At 44.0% G+C, this 19,100-nt stretch overlaps 1 protein-coding gene across 1 annotated transcript in view; it reads left to right on the top strand.

Moving 5' to 3' along the window:
• Atp10b (ATPase phospholipid transporting 10B (putative)) overlaps positions 1-19,100 on the top strand; it is a 223,900-nt gene that overhangs the window by 188,091 nt on the left and 16,709 nt on the right. The window contains exons 12-18 of the mRNA XM_057775973.1: positions 1,274-1,462; positions 2,851-3,451; positions 5,594-5,703; positions 7,628-7,754; positions 10,904-11,088; positions 15,145-15,466; positions 18,311-18,387. Of these exons, the coding sequence (XP_057631956.1) occupies positions 1,274-1,462; positions 2,851-3,451; positions 5,594-5,703; positions 7,628-7,754; positions 10,904-11,088; positions 15,145-15,466; positions 18,311-18,387 (1,611 nt within the window). The remainder of the gene's footprint in view (positions 1-1,273; positions 1,463-2,850; positions 3,452-5,593; positions 5,704-7,627; positions 7,755-10,903; positions 11,089-15,144; positions 15,467-18,310; positions 18,388-19,100) is intronic.

Raw genomic sequence — 19,100 nt, forward strand, 5'->3', positions numbered from 1 at the left:
GGCCATGGATGAAAGATGCTGCGCCTTTTATACAGGGATCTGTGATTTGGGCTTTACCCTGTCTTGCCAGTGATCAAATCAGTCCACATCTCCGGGCTTTTGTTAAGACTGGATTACATTCATCTCGACATAGACCTGGGACAATCTGTAGGGTGCTAGACTTGGGGAGGTAGAAGACACTTCATAAATGTGAGCTACTTTTAGAAGCACAATGTTCAAATGCAGAGAAGATGGATGGCCCATATTTCAGAGTGACAGATCAAATGGAAAGTTTGACAAAAAAAAAGTATGAAAAATTGAGAAGTTATGGATCAGCATCAGCTCAGAAAGGAAAAAAAAGAAAGAAAAAGAAAAAACAGGTTACTTATCATCTCTACTCTCTCTCGAAGAGTTGGGATTCTTGGCAAAGGAGCCAGCCTGGGAGCATTTGCTAAGCAAAGCTGGCAGCACTATTTAGTATGGCTTGCCAAGTCAACAGCACCTTCCATCCCATAATGACCTCAGCTGTGCCTTGGCCTACTTCCCTGACTCTTCTTACATGCTTGGTACCTGTGGGCAGTCCCAGAGTAGAACTTGCTTTTGTGGTTTGGGAGAGTTCTTTGTGAGTTAGAGAAACTCCAATGGGCAGGTGGTACTTCTGTGGGCATTATAATCTAGGAGGGGCTCTGATAGGTAGGAGAGGATTCTTAATCTAACAGGTGTGACCAGAGGCACAGAAGGAAACTGTGTGTCCAAAATGCAATAGGAACCCCTAGGGTCTGCGGAGAGAAAGTCCTGGAAACACGTATGTGAAAGAATGTAGATGCAAGAGGAGCTGATGGTGTGAGCAGCGGTGATCCAGAGATCTTTGTGGAAGTCAAAAGTTGCAGGAAGAAAGTGGTGCCTTAGGTAGCTGGATGTGCACGTGAAGAGTGAAAGGAAGAGCAGAAAGGTGGGGATACTGGTCTAAAGTGGGTGCAAAAAATACAAAGTTGAGAGTTGGAGGATCCAAGCCAGACTTGACGCAAGAGGAGTAGGGACAAGTCGGAGGAGATGCTAGATGGGAAGAAATGCCAGCGCCTGGCATCTGAGGGTTCCATGGAGCTGATTAACAGTGAGGACTGGAATAAAACCATGAGCAGTGATCCACCCAGTGGAAGGGAGGAATGTGGTGGATGCAAGACAGCAGGGAAGATGGAGTTATCACTATCCTAGACATGCAGAGCCTGCTGGGAAAGACCTCCCTTCCCAGTCCTTCCAGGAAGAGATCTCACTTGGGCTTTTTTCCTTCCAGGAAAAAGATGTGACTCCAGATAAAAATCTCCTGAGCAAGGTGAGGGAGGCTGCCCTGTGGCTGGAGACCTCAGACAGCAGACTTGCCCGGCCTTCCCTTTCCACCACGGCCTCCATCGCTGACTTCTTCCTTGCCCTGACTATCTGCAACTCTGTCATGGTGTCCACAACCACTGAGCCCAGGAAAAGGGTAAGAACGAATGATGGTTGGGATTGTGGGCAAGGGAGAGAGAAAAGTGGAAAGGCAAATAGGAAAAGAATAAATCCCCGATCCGAAAGACATGACCCTTAGGTGCCAACCATGCGTCATCAGCCTGCCTCTGCGAAACCCGGATCAGCCATGTGATCTTCCTAGGTCTGTTCCCCTCTTTGTCAATTAAAGGGAGAAAGTTACATGGCAGTTATTTGTGTGACTTCCAACCTATCACATGTAAGGTGGATAATGAGCAAATATTTATTGAGTCGTTGGCTGTGTGCCAGGTCCCATGCTAAACACTTTACCTACATAACTTCTAATCCTTACAACCCTGAAATGTGGTGTGGGATATTTTTGGATTTAACAAGCAGAGTCTGAGGTTTTGCTCTCTAAGGAGGTGTGATTAATATAGAACTATCTGTGTGGCTCTGTTATGGTTCCCAATAATACCATATCATACCTGTGTCTGTTTTTGTATGGGGGTTAAAATTAATTAGCTTGTGCATTATGCTCTTTTCTTAAAAATAATAAATGTATGTGGTCATCTATATGAAGTTAAACAATGAAATCTACCGAAGGTAGTTGAGTCTTCAGTAATCCACAGACCCATCCTACAAGTCACTGATAAGGATAATGATTTGGTCCAACTTGTGATTATAAAACCAAGAAAACAGAATTCAATATACTATACCTTTCTCTCATTATGCCCAGGTTTCAAACCACTCAGAAATATCACCTCCTGATCAAGCATTTTCAGTGACACATAGGAGACAGGAAGCATTATCTGAACAAGTAGCTATTTTTGAGAAGAACTATTTTGGAAAAGCTAGCATCCAAAACTTCAGTTTTCAAGCTAATGAGAAGGCTTCTGCTAGCACATAGCCCCAAGCGAATGACTGGACAGACTCAGAGTCTCAGCTCTATTACCAAGACACTGGGCTATCATGGCAAACTTATCCATCCTCTAGGTGCCTGGGTCCCACACCCATACTGATGGTACCCCTTCGAATTTTAGAGAAGATTGAAGGTGACAATTCACACAAATAGAAAGCAGCTCACCGTACAACAATCTGTGAGAGAGTGTGTACTCTTGAGTGTCTCGTTTTAATCTCATTTAATTCTTTCCAGCATGACCTAGGGGATGCTCAGAAACTAGGGGACTGTGAGCACTGGCCATACCTAGAACGTCAGGCCTAGAAGGACGCGTCTGAGTTATCACCCTCTTTCTATGAGTAGGTAGGCTGAGGTTCACAGAACACACGGGTCTTTTCTCTGACTGCAGAAGACCCAAGTGATCCACTGATTGCAAAATGGCCTTCATAGTCTGTGAAAGACATCCGGAGTGCTCAGAGTGACATTGTCCCTTCCTCGTTCAACCACAGGTTACCACTCCGCCCTCCAACAAGGCTCTAGGTTCATCCTTGGAAAAGATCCAACATCTGTTCCAGAGGCTGAAGATTATGAGCCTCAGCCAATCATTCTCCTCCACCGCCCCCTCTGACCCAGATCTAGGAGAGAGCCTGGGGCCCAACATGCCCACCACAGACTCAGATGACAAAGATGACGTATCTGTGTGTAGTGGAGACTGCTCCACGGATGGTGGCTACAGGAGCAGCACATGGGAGCAGGGTGACACCCTGGGGTCCGGGTCAGGGGCTTCTCTGGAGGAGGGGCTGGAGGCCCCAGCTCTCAGCCTAGATGAACCAGAGCTCTGTTATGAGGCCGAGAGCCCTGACGAGGCAGCTCTGGTGCATGCGGCCCGTGCCTATAGTTTCACCCTGGTGTCTAGGACACCTGAGCAGGTGACTGTGCGTCTGCCCCAGGGCATCTCCCTCACTTTCGAACTCCTCTTCACCCTGGGATTTGACTCTGTCCGGAAGAGAATGTCAGTAGTGGTGAGGCACCCACTGACGGGTGAGATCATCGTCTACACCAAGGGTGCTGACTCAGTTATCATGGACCTGCTAGAAGATCCATCCTGTGGTGAGTCCGCCCACCTTGTCAGGCCCAGGGACACAGGTGCTATAGTCCCAGCAGCAGTGTGGAATGGTGAGGAAGAGCCACAGTTACAAGTCCAGCATGTACCAGGAGAATCCTGGGCCCATGAGACTCTCAAAACAAGTCCTTAGAACACATTGAATTTTCCATCACCTTGACCTAGAGAATTGGGACGTTCATTAGCGCATTCAAGACTTTGTGAAGAAACCACTTTACCTTCACTTTTCCCAGTTTTCAGATTTCCACACCCATTGCGCTATTCATTATCCATATCTACACCCCGTCCTACCCAAACACCCATGAGTCCTACCATAGAGCACACCACGGTCGCTCAAGTGTCTCTCTTTATTATCGTGTTCCCCAGTGCCCACCCCCGCACACCAGGATAGATTTTCATAAACTTGCCCAGAGCCAGGAAAATGTTCCAAAGTCCCTACGTGTCAGCGTCCAATTTCAGAGAAGCGTGAATTAGTGTGCAGCCGCATCCTGGTTGCTAACAAGAAGAAGACAGTGATAGGGTTATGATTCTCCCAGGATAGCAGATCCCAGCCAAGCTTCAGAATTGCCCAGGCAGCCCAGAGCCTCCTGCGTTATCAAGCTGTGGATCATGGCCAAGAGGTTCATGGGGACTGATTAGTGTTTAGAATGAGAAGGGACCTAATTAGCTCGCTTCATCCCTAGACTCTGGCAGACAAGTGAATTCAGGGCTTCTGAGTCAAGGAAGCCATAGTACTCTGTCTCTGGGTAACAGAGACTCGCTACCCTGGAGATGTTTGTTTATTCCTTCCTCGGTTGATTGGGGATCCTGCCAATAAAAAAACACAGTCAGTGTTACTACCTTAAGAAAGAAGCGAAGCTTTGAAAGGGAGAGGCAAAACCACATCAAGTGTAGGGTACTTGGGATGTTTGAGCATTCAGTTGGACTCTGAGGTTCCTAGCAACCTGCAGGGTGAAAAAAAACCCAGGGACTCACAGGTGGTGAGCTTCAAAAAGGATGTTTTTGAAGATAAAATAGTGTAAATAGTGTTCAACCAGGCATTGTATGCTTTAGACCATGCTATTTTGAACAATGAGGCAATAATATTTGAAAGGATGTTTATACTGTATGAAATAGACTGATTGGACTTCCTTATGCTTAGTGGAGATCACTGTTAGAAATTACTTTTTTTCCTTTGCACTGTACAAAAGAAAAAGTGAGGTGTTCAAATTCTATTCGCTACCCAGGAACCCCCTAAAACTCTGTCCAGCAGCAGTAAGGGATTCTGGAGGCTGCATTGCTCAGATTTACAGTGTTGTGGTAGATGAGTGAGGCCTGTCACAGCTTAGAAAAATGAAGTGACGCTATCATTGGTCCTGTCCCTCCCGAGCTAGCACAGCCTGAAAATATTCTTCCTGTCTAATAGAGAAAAAAATACAAACGACTTCAGGAAGAAATGCTCTATGTGAAACTTTAACACGGGGACTTTGAACAAGGCATCGAGGTATTTTTTTTTTACCCTAAAATTACAGAAAATGCAAAAGCTATTTTTTTTTCTTCTAACACCGTCCCTCATATTGAGAGAAAGCCTAAGTCAGCAAAGCGAATGTGCTGAAGAACCCCGCTAATGAGATCCAGGTTTGCAGCTGTCTTGAGGCTGAGCTTGACAAGAATTAAAGTAGATGACAGAAAGGATGATGGATTGTCTGAGTTGCCAGAGAACAGTTTGCAAAGTTGGTTGGCTCTGCAGGCAAGATGGGCAACTAAAATCACACCTTGGGTAACAAGGAAGGCTGAAACTCCCAGCCCCCGGCCCTCCCCTGAAGGATAGCTTTGTTTTAACTCTGTAGGTAGTTCTCTTGTAAGGAGATGTATTGGGACAATTTCTTAGATCACCTCCCTTCCTTAAGTAGCCCTTTTCCCAGCCAGGCTTTTGAAGAAAAACCATAAGGAACAGACAGTGTGGGGACTCTTCAAATTATCATTCTCCAGGGCAGCCTGTCCTCACAAGACCTCCTAGGGAGGGCTGGGAAGGGGGAGCCCCTCCCTTAAGGCTGGTGTGGTGACCCGGGGAAGATTCTGGGGAGTTGAGGGCAAAGCTCGCTGAACAGTGGTTCATGGCTTCATCGGAAACAATAACTCTTTGACAGTGAGTGATATTGATGTGGAGAAGAAGCTGAAAAGAATCCAAGCCCGGACCCAGAAACATCTGGACTTGTATGCAAGAGATGGCCTTCGAACCCTGTGCATTGCTAAGAAGGTAAGGTTAGATCCCTGTGAGCATGATCCAGATGTCAGCAATGGCTGAATGACCTTCACCCCATTGTGTGTGTGTGTGTGTGTGTGTGTGTGTGTAGTATGTGTGTGGTGTGAATACGTGTGTATGTGGTGTGTGTGTGGTGTGTATGTCGTATGGGGAGGGTTGTGGGAGTGGTATGTATAGTGTGTGTGTACGTGGGGATGTTGTGTGTGTGTGTGGAGTATGTGTATGTGCGTTCACATGAAAAACTCTAGCTTTCTGGTTTCTGTTGAGAATCTGTGTCTTCATGGAACGACACAGATCCATATAACTATGTAGCAGCTGATCTTTGTGATGAGGGCCACGAGGATGTATTCCGCTGTGTACTGCTCTTGTCTCCCGTCCCCATCACTAGCCATTGTTTCACTCTTTCCCCCAGATGTAGCCATAAAAGTTACCCACTCTTGCTCTCAGATACTTGACTTTGCAGGCCCTAGGAAACAGGGACCTTTGAACTACAGAGCCAGGACATCTGATGAGGTGTGTGCTGTCTAGTAGGAACGCCGTGATGCTCATTATTTCAAGGTGGCTACACATAGTTTCTCCTCTTCACACTCCCAGGACTGCTCATATAGTTCAAGTTGCTTAGTATAGAACAGAGTTTAAACATACTCAGTTTAAAACCAGTCATCTGGTGCCCATCTCACCATCTTCTGGTGTGTCTTTAGGACAGTAGCAACAGCTTATAATGTCCTCTAGGTACTATCATTATACCCTTATCATTGTCTGCTTTCCATAAGTCTCTGTCTATTTTGTCTCCTGTTATAGACTGTACATTTCTCAAATGTAGAAGACCTTCCTATGGTCAGGCTGAGTGGTGCATGCCTTTAATCCTGGCACTCAGGCCAATAGATCTCTCTGAATTCCAAGCCAGCTGAGGCTACATCCTGAGAGCCTGTCTCAAAACAAACAAACAAACAAGACATGTGTCTCTTGATTTTCCCCATAGTGCCATACGAAGAGACTCGGTGAATATTTGGTGCTTATGTAAAAGAATTATTCATAAAAGAGAATGCAGACATATAAACATGGTGGTTCAAAAGTGCCACGGCCCTCCAAAGGAGAAAGACAGCATGCCTGATGGAGTATTCTACAAGCTGTGGAAAATATTGCTATGGTTACCTTTCCAACCTCGTGTCTGACCCTTCCACTTTGCTGGCCTCGTCCATCAGCTTTTACATTAACGAATCAGGAATGGGATCAAGGCCATAGCCTTTGCACTTGTTCCTCCTTGTGATTCCCAGAATTTGTTCCTTTTAAAATATTTTTTATTAATTTCTTGAGCATTTCAAAGAGTGTATTTTGATCATATTCACACACCCCCAACTCATCACCTTAGCTTCTCCAGAAACTGTCCTAACTCCCTACCCCAAAAAATGCCACATCCTCTTTTGTTATATAATAACCCATCAGCTCTAATTTACGCTGTCCAATATTCAGGGCACAGGTTCTCTACCATCACATAGACTGCTTGAGTCTTAACTTGCATGCTCCCTGTCAAGAAGACCTTACTATCCAACAGGAGCCAACAACCCCAACAGACTCTATAGCATCATCCTTTTTGTTGCCTGCATGGGACTCCTTGATCTATCCATTTAAATCACTTTCCTGACTAAAATATCTCACCCTCCACCAGCATATAACCTGGGGCATCCTGAGACCTTGCCTTTGTCTTTCATCTCCAGAGCCCCATAGGGTCTCAGCATATGTTTGGTGGTCATGGAAAACAAGGATTAATCTTTCATCAATGTATGCATTCAAAATATCACTATGGAGAATTCTGCCCCCAAGGCGACATGTAGGAGTCCCAGCACCTCAGGAAGAAGGGGGGGCTCCATTTGCATATCCACTCGAGGTTACTAATAATCCTCTTCCTGTTTCATAGGTTGTAAATGAAGAGGAGTTCCAGAGGTGGGCCAGTTTCCGGCGTGAGGCGGAGGCATCCTTGGACAACAGAGAGGAGCTCCTGATGGAGACAGCCCAGCACCTGGAGAATCACCTCACCCTACTCGGTAGCTGAAAATAAGGCATTGCTACATTAAAAAGAAAGAAAGGGGAAGGCTAAACATTAGGAAAGGAGCTCTTGGCCAGGACTCAGATACTGCTACAATTTGGCCCCAATTAGGAGCCATCCCTGTGTGTCTCCATGTATTTAACATAATGGGGATATGCCTGCAACCAGCCTGGCTTCCTGGGGATATCCTGAGAGCCTTCCCAGACTTCTTGCTGAAAGAAGCTTATGAGTTTGGCTTCTTCCTCAACAGCAAACAAATATTCAAATGTTTGTTGCTTGCCTACTATGTGACCGTGTAGCATATTAGGCTTTACAGCTCTGGCGAGAAATGCTGACCACACCTCCACCTTCCCACAGTTCAAAATCTAGCCAGCATGGTTAGGCAAGTCATGTCATCACCAGTGAGTGATAAGATCTGGGCCAGAAGATTTAGAGATGGGAGACAAATGGTCCTCACGCTGGGACCAAAGAGGTTCTGGGAAGGCTGCTAATTGGAAACAAAATGATACACTATTCAGGAAAAGGGGGAGGGCGTTCATGAAAGAATGAAGGAACTAAATGAAAGGCAGGAAGAGATGTCTGAGAAGAGGTGGAAATACAGAAATCTGTTTTAGCTGGATCACAGAATACAGAGGAGAACTGACAGGAGGTAAAAGAGGCCAGAGGAGGCCAATTTATGATATGCCAAGTAAATCATATGCTAAACCTTTACAGGGTACCTTAGAAAAATCACCAGAGCTACCACCACATATAGAGTAAATGAATAAGCAAGGGAGAAGATGAGAAGCGCTGAGGCTGGCTTAGAGATGGACTGGATGTCTGTAGGAAAAATAACATCGCAAGCTGAAATTTGGAAACTTTGCTTAGGAAGATGAATCTCCTGCCTGGGGAAAGATGCCCATGTCTTAATCCCTCTGAGGTCAGTGGGGTGGAAGAGCAGCAGCAGGAAGGGATTTAGGAACAGGGGATATTTCCCAACCCCCTCTAGAAAGACACGCAAGAAAGAATCAGGGGTGTGCACTGGCCATTGAGCCGAAAACCATCTTTCATTGCTATAAGATGGTGAGGCCTGTACATCTAAAGGGTAGCAGCAAGATTAGTTGAAGAAGAAGAAAACAGAAGAAGAAATTGTTACTCTCCGGCACCTTCAGCCTCTTGTCCTTTGTCCTGGCTACAGAAGCCTGCGCATGTTGCCTCATGAGCCCTAGCACTTCTAAAGCTGGACGCAGGAATTGTTCTTATAAGAACCAGAAGGTAGCTAGTCCAGAGTATTCTACCTGCCAGGCAAGGCCGCAGGCAGTCACCCCACGTGGAATTCCCGCCACTCTTTCACATCCTGGACACGTCTTTAGCTTCAATGTGGCAACAAGTCTCAGCTGCAGAAAACGTCAGCTGGATCTGGCGAGGAACTCACTCATGGGAGTCAGTCAGCTCCCCTTCCTGGAGAAGGCATTTGCGGTCTTTCCGTTTTATTTTCCCTTTTCACTCAAATAAATGTGTCTTTCCTCCTCCCTCCCTCACACAGCCTCCCTGCATTATAAATTGACTTCAGCAGCTCACCTAGCAGGCTAACCATCACAAAGATGATACTTAAGCCATCCCTGTTCATCGAGTTGTTTGCCTGTATATTTGTACCTGAAATACAAAACAGGCACCTTTGACAAAAGATGGGCCTTTTTTGTCACCTCAAGGTGGCTGGGAAATGTGACTTGGTGGCAGATTTCCTGTGATCGTCAAAAATGTTCCCTGGCCTTCACACTAAGTCTCAAAACATGAGCTGATTTCTCAATAGGCAGCCAATGTAACTGCTTTGCCAACTTTTAACCACTCTTGATTATTCAACAAAACAAAGCCGTGGCTTCGACTCTAGGTGAAATGGTTAGCCATTAGTCTAGGGCCTGAAATGATTCTCATTTTAAATGCAGGTGAGTTTTACTTAAGCACTTAGCAACTCTTTAATATCTGGGTATGAATTCATCAGAGTTGAGGCAAAGATTGAGAACATTCACAAATGATGGCAGCTGCATGTCTAATTCTCTCCAAGAATAGTAGCAAAAAAAACCTGAGTCCCCATTACATCTGCTGTGTTGCACTGCAGAGCAAAGGTCCCTGCCCCATCTCTTCCACACTCATTGACCTGTGTCCCTATAGACCACCACCAGGTCTCCTCTGCACTCTTTCCCAGCCTCTAAGAACCTCTCATCCAGCCTCTCCCATTTCCCATCCACTCTCTAGAATGATCTGAAAATATAAACCCGATCCTGCCCCTTTCTAACTTACACTTTTGAATAGCTTTCTTTGCTGCAGAAGAAATCAGACACCAACACGGAGACCCTGCTATGACCCGGAAGCCCCTCCTCCTCCCTCTCACACTCCCTCTGCCTCCTGCCTTAGTCATCTACTCAAAACTCCAGGCTGGTGCACATGTACACTCCTCTGCCTTCACCTCGGCAAAGTGGCCTTTCAGCAGCAAAATCTCCCTTGGCTTTCGAGGTGAAGCTCAGTGTCCACTCCGCACCTCGCCATGTAGCTCGATTTACAAACCTTCATCCAAGCACTTGAGTTCCGGTCAGGTACCAATTGTCCTACTTAGGGTCACTATTGCTGCGGTGAAGCACCACGACCAGAAGCAAGTTGGGGAAGAGTAGGTTTGTTTGGCTTATGTTTTCACATAACTGCTCATCCCCAAAGGAAGTCAGGACAGGACCCTGGAGGCAGTAGCCCATGCAGAGACCATGGCGGGGAGCTGCTTACTGGTTTGTTTCCCATGGCTTGCTTAGCCCACCTTCTTATAGAACCCAGGAGCAGCAGCCCCGGGATGGGGCCACCCATAGGTGGTAGGACCTCCCATATCTATCACTAATTTAAAAAATGCTATACAGGCCTACCTACAACCCAGTCTTTTGGAAGCATTTTCTCAGACGGGGTTCCCTTCTCTCAAATGACTTTAGATTATGTCAAGTTGATGTAAAATTAGTCAGTACAGTGATCATCTTTATCTAGCTCGTGGCTGCATGTATCCTGGGTACACAGACTAATACAAAGAAGATATTTGATAAAAAACTGATTGGCTGTGTAGTGCTTTGAGAAAGTAAGTAGCCGCGTATTTACCATAACTGAGCTCCCAACCATCTTTGCACTTTCCAGGAGCCACTGGGATTGAGGACCGACTCCAGGAAGGAGTTCCAGACACAATTGCTGCACTACGGGAGGCTGGAATCCAGCTCTGGGTTTTGACAGGAGATAAACAGGAGACGGCAGTCAATATCGCATATTCCTGCAAACTGCTGGATCAGACTGACACCGTGTACTCCATTAACACAGAGAATCAGGTCAGGCCAAAGAGGGACTGAGTGTTCAAATACGCAGCAGCCCCTCAGTCAATTCTCTGGATCCTGGATCTAAAAGATCCAAGGAAGGATCCAGAAAACATTCAGCCCCATACACAATAACCCATCCACATACATCATAGCTAACTGGTTATTTGGCTGCAGCTACTTATCAGAAACTTCTAGTCTCCCTACTTTACAGGTAAGGACACTGAAAGCCACCAGGCTCATTCTCTTACCCAACAGCTTCCCCTTGCTAGTCTAGAAAACCCCGAGTCTAGAATTCTGCTCTCTTGCCAGGCAAGTGCAAGTCACATATGCCACACCATTGACTCAGTTCTTTTGTCACTGTCTTGTCAGTTAAGATTAACCCACCTATTGAAAAGTCCCACTTCAACTGAAAATATTTAGAGTTTAAATTTTCAGCACCAATCTGTGTGTCATGGAGCAGAACTCTAAGGGGATAATGAGTTCAGCTGGTGCTTTTGATGGGCTAGGAATGAGAGAGAGAGGGAGAGGGAGAGGAAGAGAGAGAGAGAGAGAGAGAGAGAGAGAGAGAGAGAGAGAGAAACAGAGAGGAACAAAGTGCTAAAACAGTCATTTCCACCTGGAGTAGGTTGTGGTTTGCAAAGAGCGAGGCAATTGGGAGTGCGCCATGTGACTTCTAACAAAGTGTCTTCCTGTTTATTGTCCACATTTGCGTTAGGAAGGCAGCTTCTCTTTTCCTGCTGCAGATGTAGAAAGTGAAGTGAAGGCTCTGGAAAGTGAGTGCTGAGATGTACCCATCAGAGGGAGCAGGGACAAGAGTCAATAGAGACGAGAGGAGCACTTGTACCCAGGGGTTCTAAAGAAAGGGACCTAGCAACCAAGGATAGCCTGTGGGAGGGGTGAGTTGGAAGCCATCAGAGAGAGAGAGAAAGAGAGAGGGAGGGAGGGAGAGAGGGAGGGAGGGAGGGAGGGAGGGAGGGAGGGAGGGAGGGAGGGAGGGAATTTAGGCCTCTCGCTGGCTCATCTAGACCCTATAATAAAAGTTTAGGAAGATTTCTATTTGGTTTTTATACCATGAAGAAAGATGCATTGAATATGTATACATACCTGTCTACTTCCCAGGATCCCATTGATCCGATAAGATTAGTCTTTCTCCGCCTTTTCCCCCGGGAGTCATAGTAGATATGTAAATATGTTAAACCAGAACATGGGAATATACACTCTAAATCTCAGACTTATTTAAACCCCAGTTTAATATAATTACCTATTCAGTGAGTATTTTCTCCAAGGTTTTTAATTTGCCTAACTAACTATAAATATATTTGCCTCTAGTATCTCTTTTGTATATATATATCTTAAAGCAATAAACAAGTTTTATGGAGCCTACCCAGAACCCTAGGTTCTCATATACATAATAAGGGACTTACTATTCCATGAGTAGAAATGCATTTCAAATGAAACTAATAATAACAATCATTTTTATTATTATTGACAACCCTTTAGGGCTTCATATGCTCCAAAGAGCATACTTCTTATCTTGCTTCTTCTCAGTTGTAAAGCAGGGATTAAAAATACTTATTTTACAGATTGCTGGACGAATTAAATAAGACCAGAGGGAAAGTACTTACTTAGTCCCTATATGTGTTAGCGAATGCTCTATGACAAGTTAGCCCCAGAACTTAGCAGTCACAGCAGACCTCTGTGATCCCAGGGTCTCTGTTAGAAATCTAAGGGTTTCTGGGCTGGGGCCTGTGGATGAAGGTAGCCATGAGGTGATGAATCACCTTTCCGGAGCTCTGAGGCCAAATACTGATTCCACTGGGAAGGGTCTTCAGACTGGAAGGGATGCTGCTTACAAGCTGAATCTCATAGCTGTTACTAGATCTCAGCTCGTAGTCCTCTGAGCTTTGTTCCCAGGCTGCTACACAGCATAGCAACTGGTTTCTCCCAAGGCAAGCCACTGGAGAGAGTGAGAGAGCTCTAGAGTAGAAGCCTATCTTGTACAACCTACTCAGGGAAGTTACACCCCATTGTTTTGTTGTTGTTGTTGTTGTTGTTGTTGGTGGTGGTGGTGGTGGTGGTGGTGGTGGTGGTGGTGGTGGTGGTGGTGGTGTTTTGTTCTCTTCCTCAGAAGGAACTCATTAGGTCTAAATCACCATGCCTTGAAGGAATTCCTCCAAGCACTGTTTACTGCAGGTTCCTGACCAAACATTAAATGTTCAGTGACTAGAGCCATTTTGACTATAATCTGGAAATAAGCAGGTTCAGGCCTGTGTGAACCAGTACCAGAAGAATTTATGTAACTGGAACCAAGGCTAATATCTAGCAAGAATCACCCCCATTATCCTTCTTGGATAAATGCTCCTGTAAAACCTTATACCCAAAACCAGTTCCTTTGCCCACTGCCCCCCTCCAAATTCTGTGCACATCCTACTGTGTGCAACAAGTGATTTAGCATCTCCTAGAGGAGGACTCGGGAAAATGAGCTGGATTTGCTCCAGGAATCGCTCCAGTGATTGCTAGACAGAATTACTAGACTGTGTTTCTCCAAATCTATCACTTCAGGAGAACCTTTGCAAAATCCACCCAAATTCATCTGTTACCTCAACTATGGCTCTTAATGATTTCATTTAAATTAACTCATATTCACTTTTAGAATAGACTTTTAGCATCTTGACTAATAAAGGAGTATTGCCCTTGACCACGGATAAATGAACCTAATAGGGCTCAGGGGATGGCTCAAAGAGTAAGGTACTGTGGCACAAGAATAGGCTGAGTTCATATCCCTGGCATCCACACGTCAAGCAGTCATGGTGCCTGCCTGTAATCCCAGCACTTAGAAGGCTGAGACAGGGAATGACCCAGGGCAAGCTGATTAGATAGACCAGCCAAGTTGACAATTCTAGATTTAGCAAGAAACCCTGCCTCAGTAAAGTGGAGCATGACCAAGGCAGGCACCCAACATCTAACTCTGTCTTCCACATGCACAAGACACCTTCACACACATGCACACACGCATACCTACACATTCAGCAACACATATGTAAACCTCCATACCCAAACGCATGCATGTCACACTTGCAAATGGAAAATACAGTCCATCTGAGTACATGTTATTAAAGTTATTTATACTATTATCTTCTGTTTTCCCAAGCTTTATTTAAAAAGCAATGTTTATAAGAGTTAAAAAGATAGCAAAAGAATAATCAATACCAAGATATGATTTTACCATTGATATAATTCAAAGCAGTAGAAAGGACTGCTAATTAAAAACTGCTTCCTCTCTGTATTTCAAAGTAAGCATCATTTGAAAAATCATATAACTAGCACGATAGTGGTACACCTTTAGTCACAGTACTTGAAAAGGGAAGCAGTAGGATCACAAGTTCAAGGCCAACCTGGGCTATATCAAAAGGCCATCTCAAAGAAACAGAAATGAAATTCACAGAGAACATTCTTTGAACCAGTAAGAACTCACATCCATGGTCAGTTCAGACCAACATGAAAAACACTTCAAAGCACAGCCCTTGAGACCCCTGTGGAATAGACCAAGAGATAAACACAGTGTGGTGGTTTGCTTTTTAAGAAAGAAAGCCACGTTTGAAGAAGTCAAGATCATGCCTCACTGCCATGTGAAGTTGACATTGAGTAAGTAACTAAGTTACTCACCATTTCAATCTCCTCACCTCTAAATCTTTACCAGGAATAAAAAGGGTCAACAGGGGAGGCCTATAAGAGACAAAAACCAGCTTATATAACAGTAGGAGATATTATCAGTAGCTACCAACATATTAGTGTTGATTTTTACTTTATACCCACCTCAACTCAGGTGCCATCTTGCTGTGCAACTTTTACTTTATTCTTGATCATCTTCTCCTATTCCAGCCATTACTTTGTTTCTAAATTAGTACAGTTTAATGCTGCTTCAAATACTGCAGAGATATGTACAGCGAGCTTAGAGAAAACTTCCTAAGCAACCTATATGGTGGAGTTTTTTAATTACTGAAAATAAAGACAAAGCTTTAATGTACAAGGTTGCTTACTAATGCTGTATTTTATGACTCTCTGCAGGAAACCTGTGAGTCCATCCTCAACTGTGCATTGGAGGATGTAAAGAGGTTTCGTGAACCACAACAACCAGCCAGAAAACTCTGTGGGTGCCGCACACCATCTAAGATGCCATCGGCTAACTCAAGAGCTATGACTCCTGAAGTTGGACTGGTCATTGATGGGAAGACATTGAATGCAATTTTCCAGGGGAAGCTGGAAGATAAGTTTTTGGAGTTGACGCGGTACTGTCGCTCTGTCCTGTGTTGCCGCTCCACCCCCCTCCAGAAGAGTATAATTGTCAAGCTGGTGCGAGACAAGTTGAGCGTCATGACTCTTTCCATAGGTACCCAGTGTTCTGGGATGTGGGTGGCATCTTGGCAGGGATGATGACCTGGACCAGCTGTGAAAGCCAACAAGCTTAGGCTGAGGGCCGTTGTCTTTGATAAAAATCAGTCAAGATGTAGCTGTTAGGTGATAAAACGGGGACCACAATATTTAACAAATGATCAAGCTCTTAGAACTGGCCAGTTAGCTAAATAAAGATCAGATCTTAATAGGGAAGTCACTGCCAACAAGGGCCTTGAACTCAAAACATAAATGTAGTTTTTTAAAAAATGTTTCTACCAGAAATAGACAACAAAATGATTACTACTAGGAGATACCATCCGGTACCCTTCCAGAATGAATTTACCCATGGTAATACCTATGGTAGCTAAGAATTTGCTATTCTCCTAAGGATAGGGGACTTGGAGGGAGATTTCAAAACCTTAGGTGGTCTTCTGGACATCTGGAAAATATGTCCTTCCCCCAGTCTTCACGTGCAATATAAAAACTGAATTTAAAAACTAGAGGACCAGGCACTGTGGCGCATGCCTATAATCCCAGTGTTTGGGAGTGACTCTACTTAGTACATGTATGGAATGTACTGATCATGAGATCAAGCAAGGAAGTAAACAGAGGCAAGGAAGACCCAAAATTCAAGGTCATTCTCACCTACATGGAGAACTCTAGGTCAGGCTGGGATATATAAGATCTACCGCACAAAATGAAAAGAACAGATGCCTGGCAACTCCATCCCTACTTTAATGCTATGGGTTGTCCTCTTCCATAATTCAGATATACCATCGGCAATAGCCCAGTCCATATTCTCTGAGGTTAGAGGTTGGTGTCACTCCCATAGCAACAGAAACAAACCCAACCAGGCAAGAAATAGCATGATTCCACACCTCTGCTTCTCCTGGTGTGCCAACAGAAGAAGTTAAAGCTTAGATTTATTTTGCCTTCCAAAGGATTAAAATTATGGACTCTTGAGCTATTGAGAAAAGAAACCTTTTTATAACAACAAAGTCTACCTAGAAAGTCAAATACTATATTTTTAATTGACACATAATTGTATAAATTTATGGGGTACAATATTAATGGGAACATTTTAAAGCTCAATATACTTGTTGCCAAGTAATTAGGGAAAAATTATCCTCTCGCCTCTTCAATTCCATATTTTCTGTGATAAACAATGTAAACTTAATTGCAGCTTATATATGAGACGCTTTTAGGAAACAAAACATGGGATGAGGAAGAGAATCCAGTCAACACAGTCCATAATAGGAGTTATGAAAACATAGCCTACAGGCTGTGTCTAGCCTACTGCATATTTTGTATTTTTAAATGTAAAATTTATAACTACCAACCTTTCACCAGCAACAATTATTTGACTTTGTCTTGTGGCTTACAAAGTTTAAAATATTTTTTGGATCCCTTAGAGTTTAGCTTCCTGAGCTCTGGCTTAGAAGATGAAGCATTGAGGAGTAGTTGGCTCTATAAGATGCCCTCTCCCTATAGAGCTGTATGTGGCTTCTTAATTAAATAGAACTTCACCAGCCGCATTTCAATAGATAGAAGATGACAGCAGTTTCTGCACTGGACATTGTAGATACAGAGGTTTTTCTACATCAGAGAACGGAATATTTGATAGCCCTGATAACGGAGGTAGAGCATGTGGTATGTTGGGGGGGTAGTGTTTTCATGGCCTTATCTCTGGTTTCATGAAATCTCAATTCATTCAATGTGGTTAATATATCTCAGTCAAAAAAAAAAAGTGAGTCGATCTCATTTTTCTATATTTATACAGAAAATTGAATGTCATCCACCACTTTGGGTGATATGCACAGTCTCTGATGCTCTGGCTGCCCCAGTGTTCTAGTCATCTTGGTATGGTAGCGGGTTCAAGTCAAGCTAAGGTAGAGAAAGCTCTACCTTGTGGTAGCTAGCTATTTGTCATTGTTATAAAATATCTAACCTGACTAACTTCAAGCAAGGAACTTTTTATTAGACTCATGGTTTGGGGCCATATCAGTCCTCTTCTGACGACTCTGCATTCTCCTGAGGTGGGAGGAAGAATATCGTGGTGGATGATGTAGGAATGTGACTCCATGGTAGCAGTTGTTCTAGCTTTAGCGCACACACACACACACACACACACACACACACACACATAAAACATATTGGTAGTGTGGTGGAATAGATGTGCTACCTCATGGCAATCAAAAACTGAGAGACAAGAAGGAGCCTGAGAGAAGACACCCTTCAAAGTCATGCCCCAAGTCATCCATTCCTTCAATAGACCCTACCTCTTGCCAGCTACCAAGAATACGATCAAATTATAAATCCATGAAAGAATGGTTCCACTGATTGAGGCCTCAGTGAGTTGATCCACCAGCCAGAGACCAAGTCTTGAACTTATAAGCGTTTTAGGGAACATGCCACATCAAAGTCCTAACAGCCTCTGAATCAGAACAAAAAGACCTGAGTTCCAGTATGAGTACCTTCACTAGATGGACTGTCCTGACCAAGTCTCAAAACTGGTCAGAGTCTTGATTTGCTCTTCTGCAAGATCTATTCTGACATTCACAAAGGCCTTTCTGTAAATTGTAAAGGACCACACATTACTCTTTTGATCACCACTGGGGAGGGAACAATAAAAAATATTCATTGAAAGAGTTAAAATAAATGGGGATTTCTCATTCATAGTTTAAAAAGAAGCCAACTTTTAGGCCAAATATTGTAGCAGTGTTATCCTATGTAGAGAGATGTTGAAAGGATTCAGCTGTGCAAATGGGAACACTTTGAGATTTCTTATCACCGAGCAATTGGACAAAGAATGAAGGCACTCTGTGACCTCTCTTTCCAGGTGATGGAGCAAATGATGTAAGCATGATTCAAGCTGCTGACATTGGCATTGGAATATCTGGGCAGGAAGGCATGCAGGTAATATAAGATTTAACTCCTTTTTCTTCACTGATCTCCTTTATTCTTCTCCAGGATCAGATCTTCGCTGATCTCTTTACTCTTACTCCAGGAATGGAGATCTGAGGAATAGCCCTGAGCGTGGAATAAATCATCATTTGAGCATCATAAAATTATTAACTGACAGTCAGGGATGTCTTCCATGCCTCTGTGTCCTCTGTCATCAAAATCCTACCATCCGGTTCTCCCAAAAACAGAAGGACACTGAGGACATGTGACCTTTTACCAAAGGCAATGGTAGCTATAGTCCAAGGCTGCACAGCATATAAGCCTTTCTCTGACTCCACATATCCTTCTGTGACCTCCATAAGGAGTGACTGAGACTGGGACATTTGGAAATATTTATATTGACTCATGAATTAATTTGTACAGTTTCATGGTGTGCCTAATTCTCTAAAAATTCTATTTGGAACAAGCATACTAAAGTGAGATACTGTTTTTTCCCACTAAAACAGACCGTGTTTTGTGATTTTGAACCATCAGAAATCATAGTCTCATCCCCAGGGAAGACACTGCTTGAATTCAATGCTGAGAATTAGAAAGGCAGCCACAGTTCTTTGTTACCCTTCAGGTGGTTACCATATGCCAGCAATGTTAGGTACTTCATATTTATGTGTTACAACATGGAATTTTAATAATAATAATATGTTATAGATTGGTAATTATTTTTTCAG

This window comes from Chionomys nivalis, chromosome 7 (assembly GCF_950005125.1).
Source record: "Chionomys nivalis chromosome 7, mChiNiv1.1, whole genome shotgun sequence".
In the NCBI taxonomy this organism is placed as follows: Eukaryota; Metazoa; Chordata; class Mammalia; order Rodentia; family Cricetidae; genus Chionomys; species Chionomys nivalis.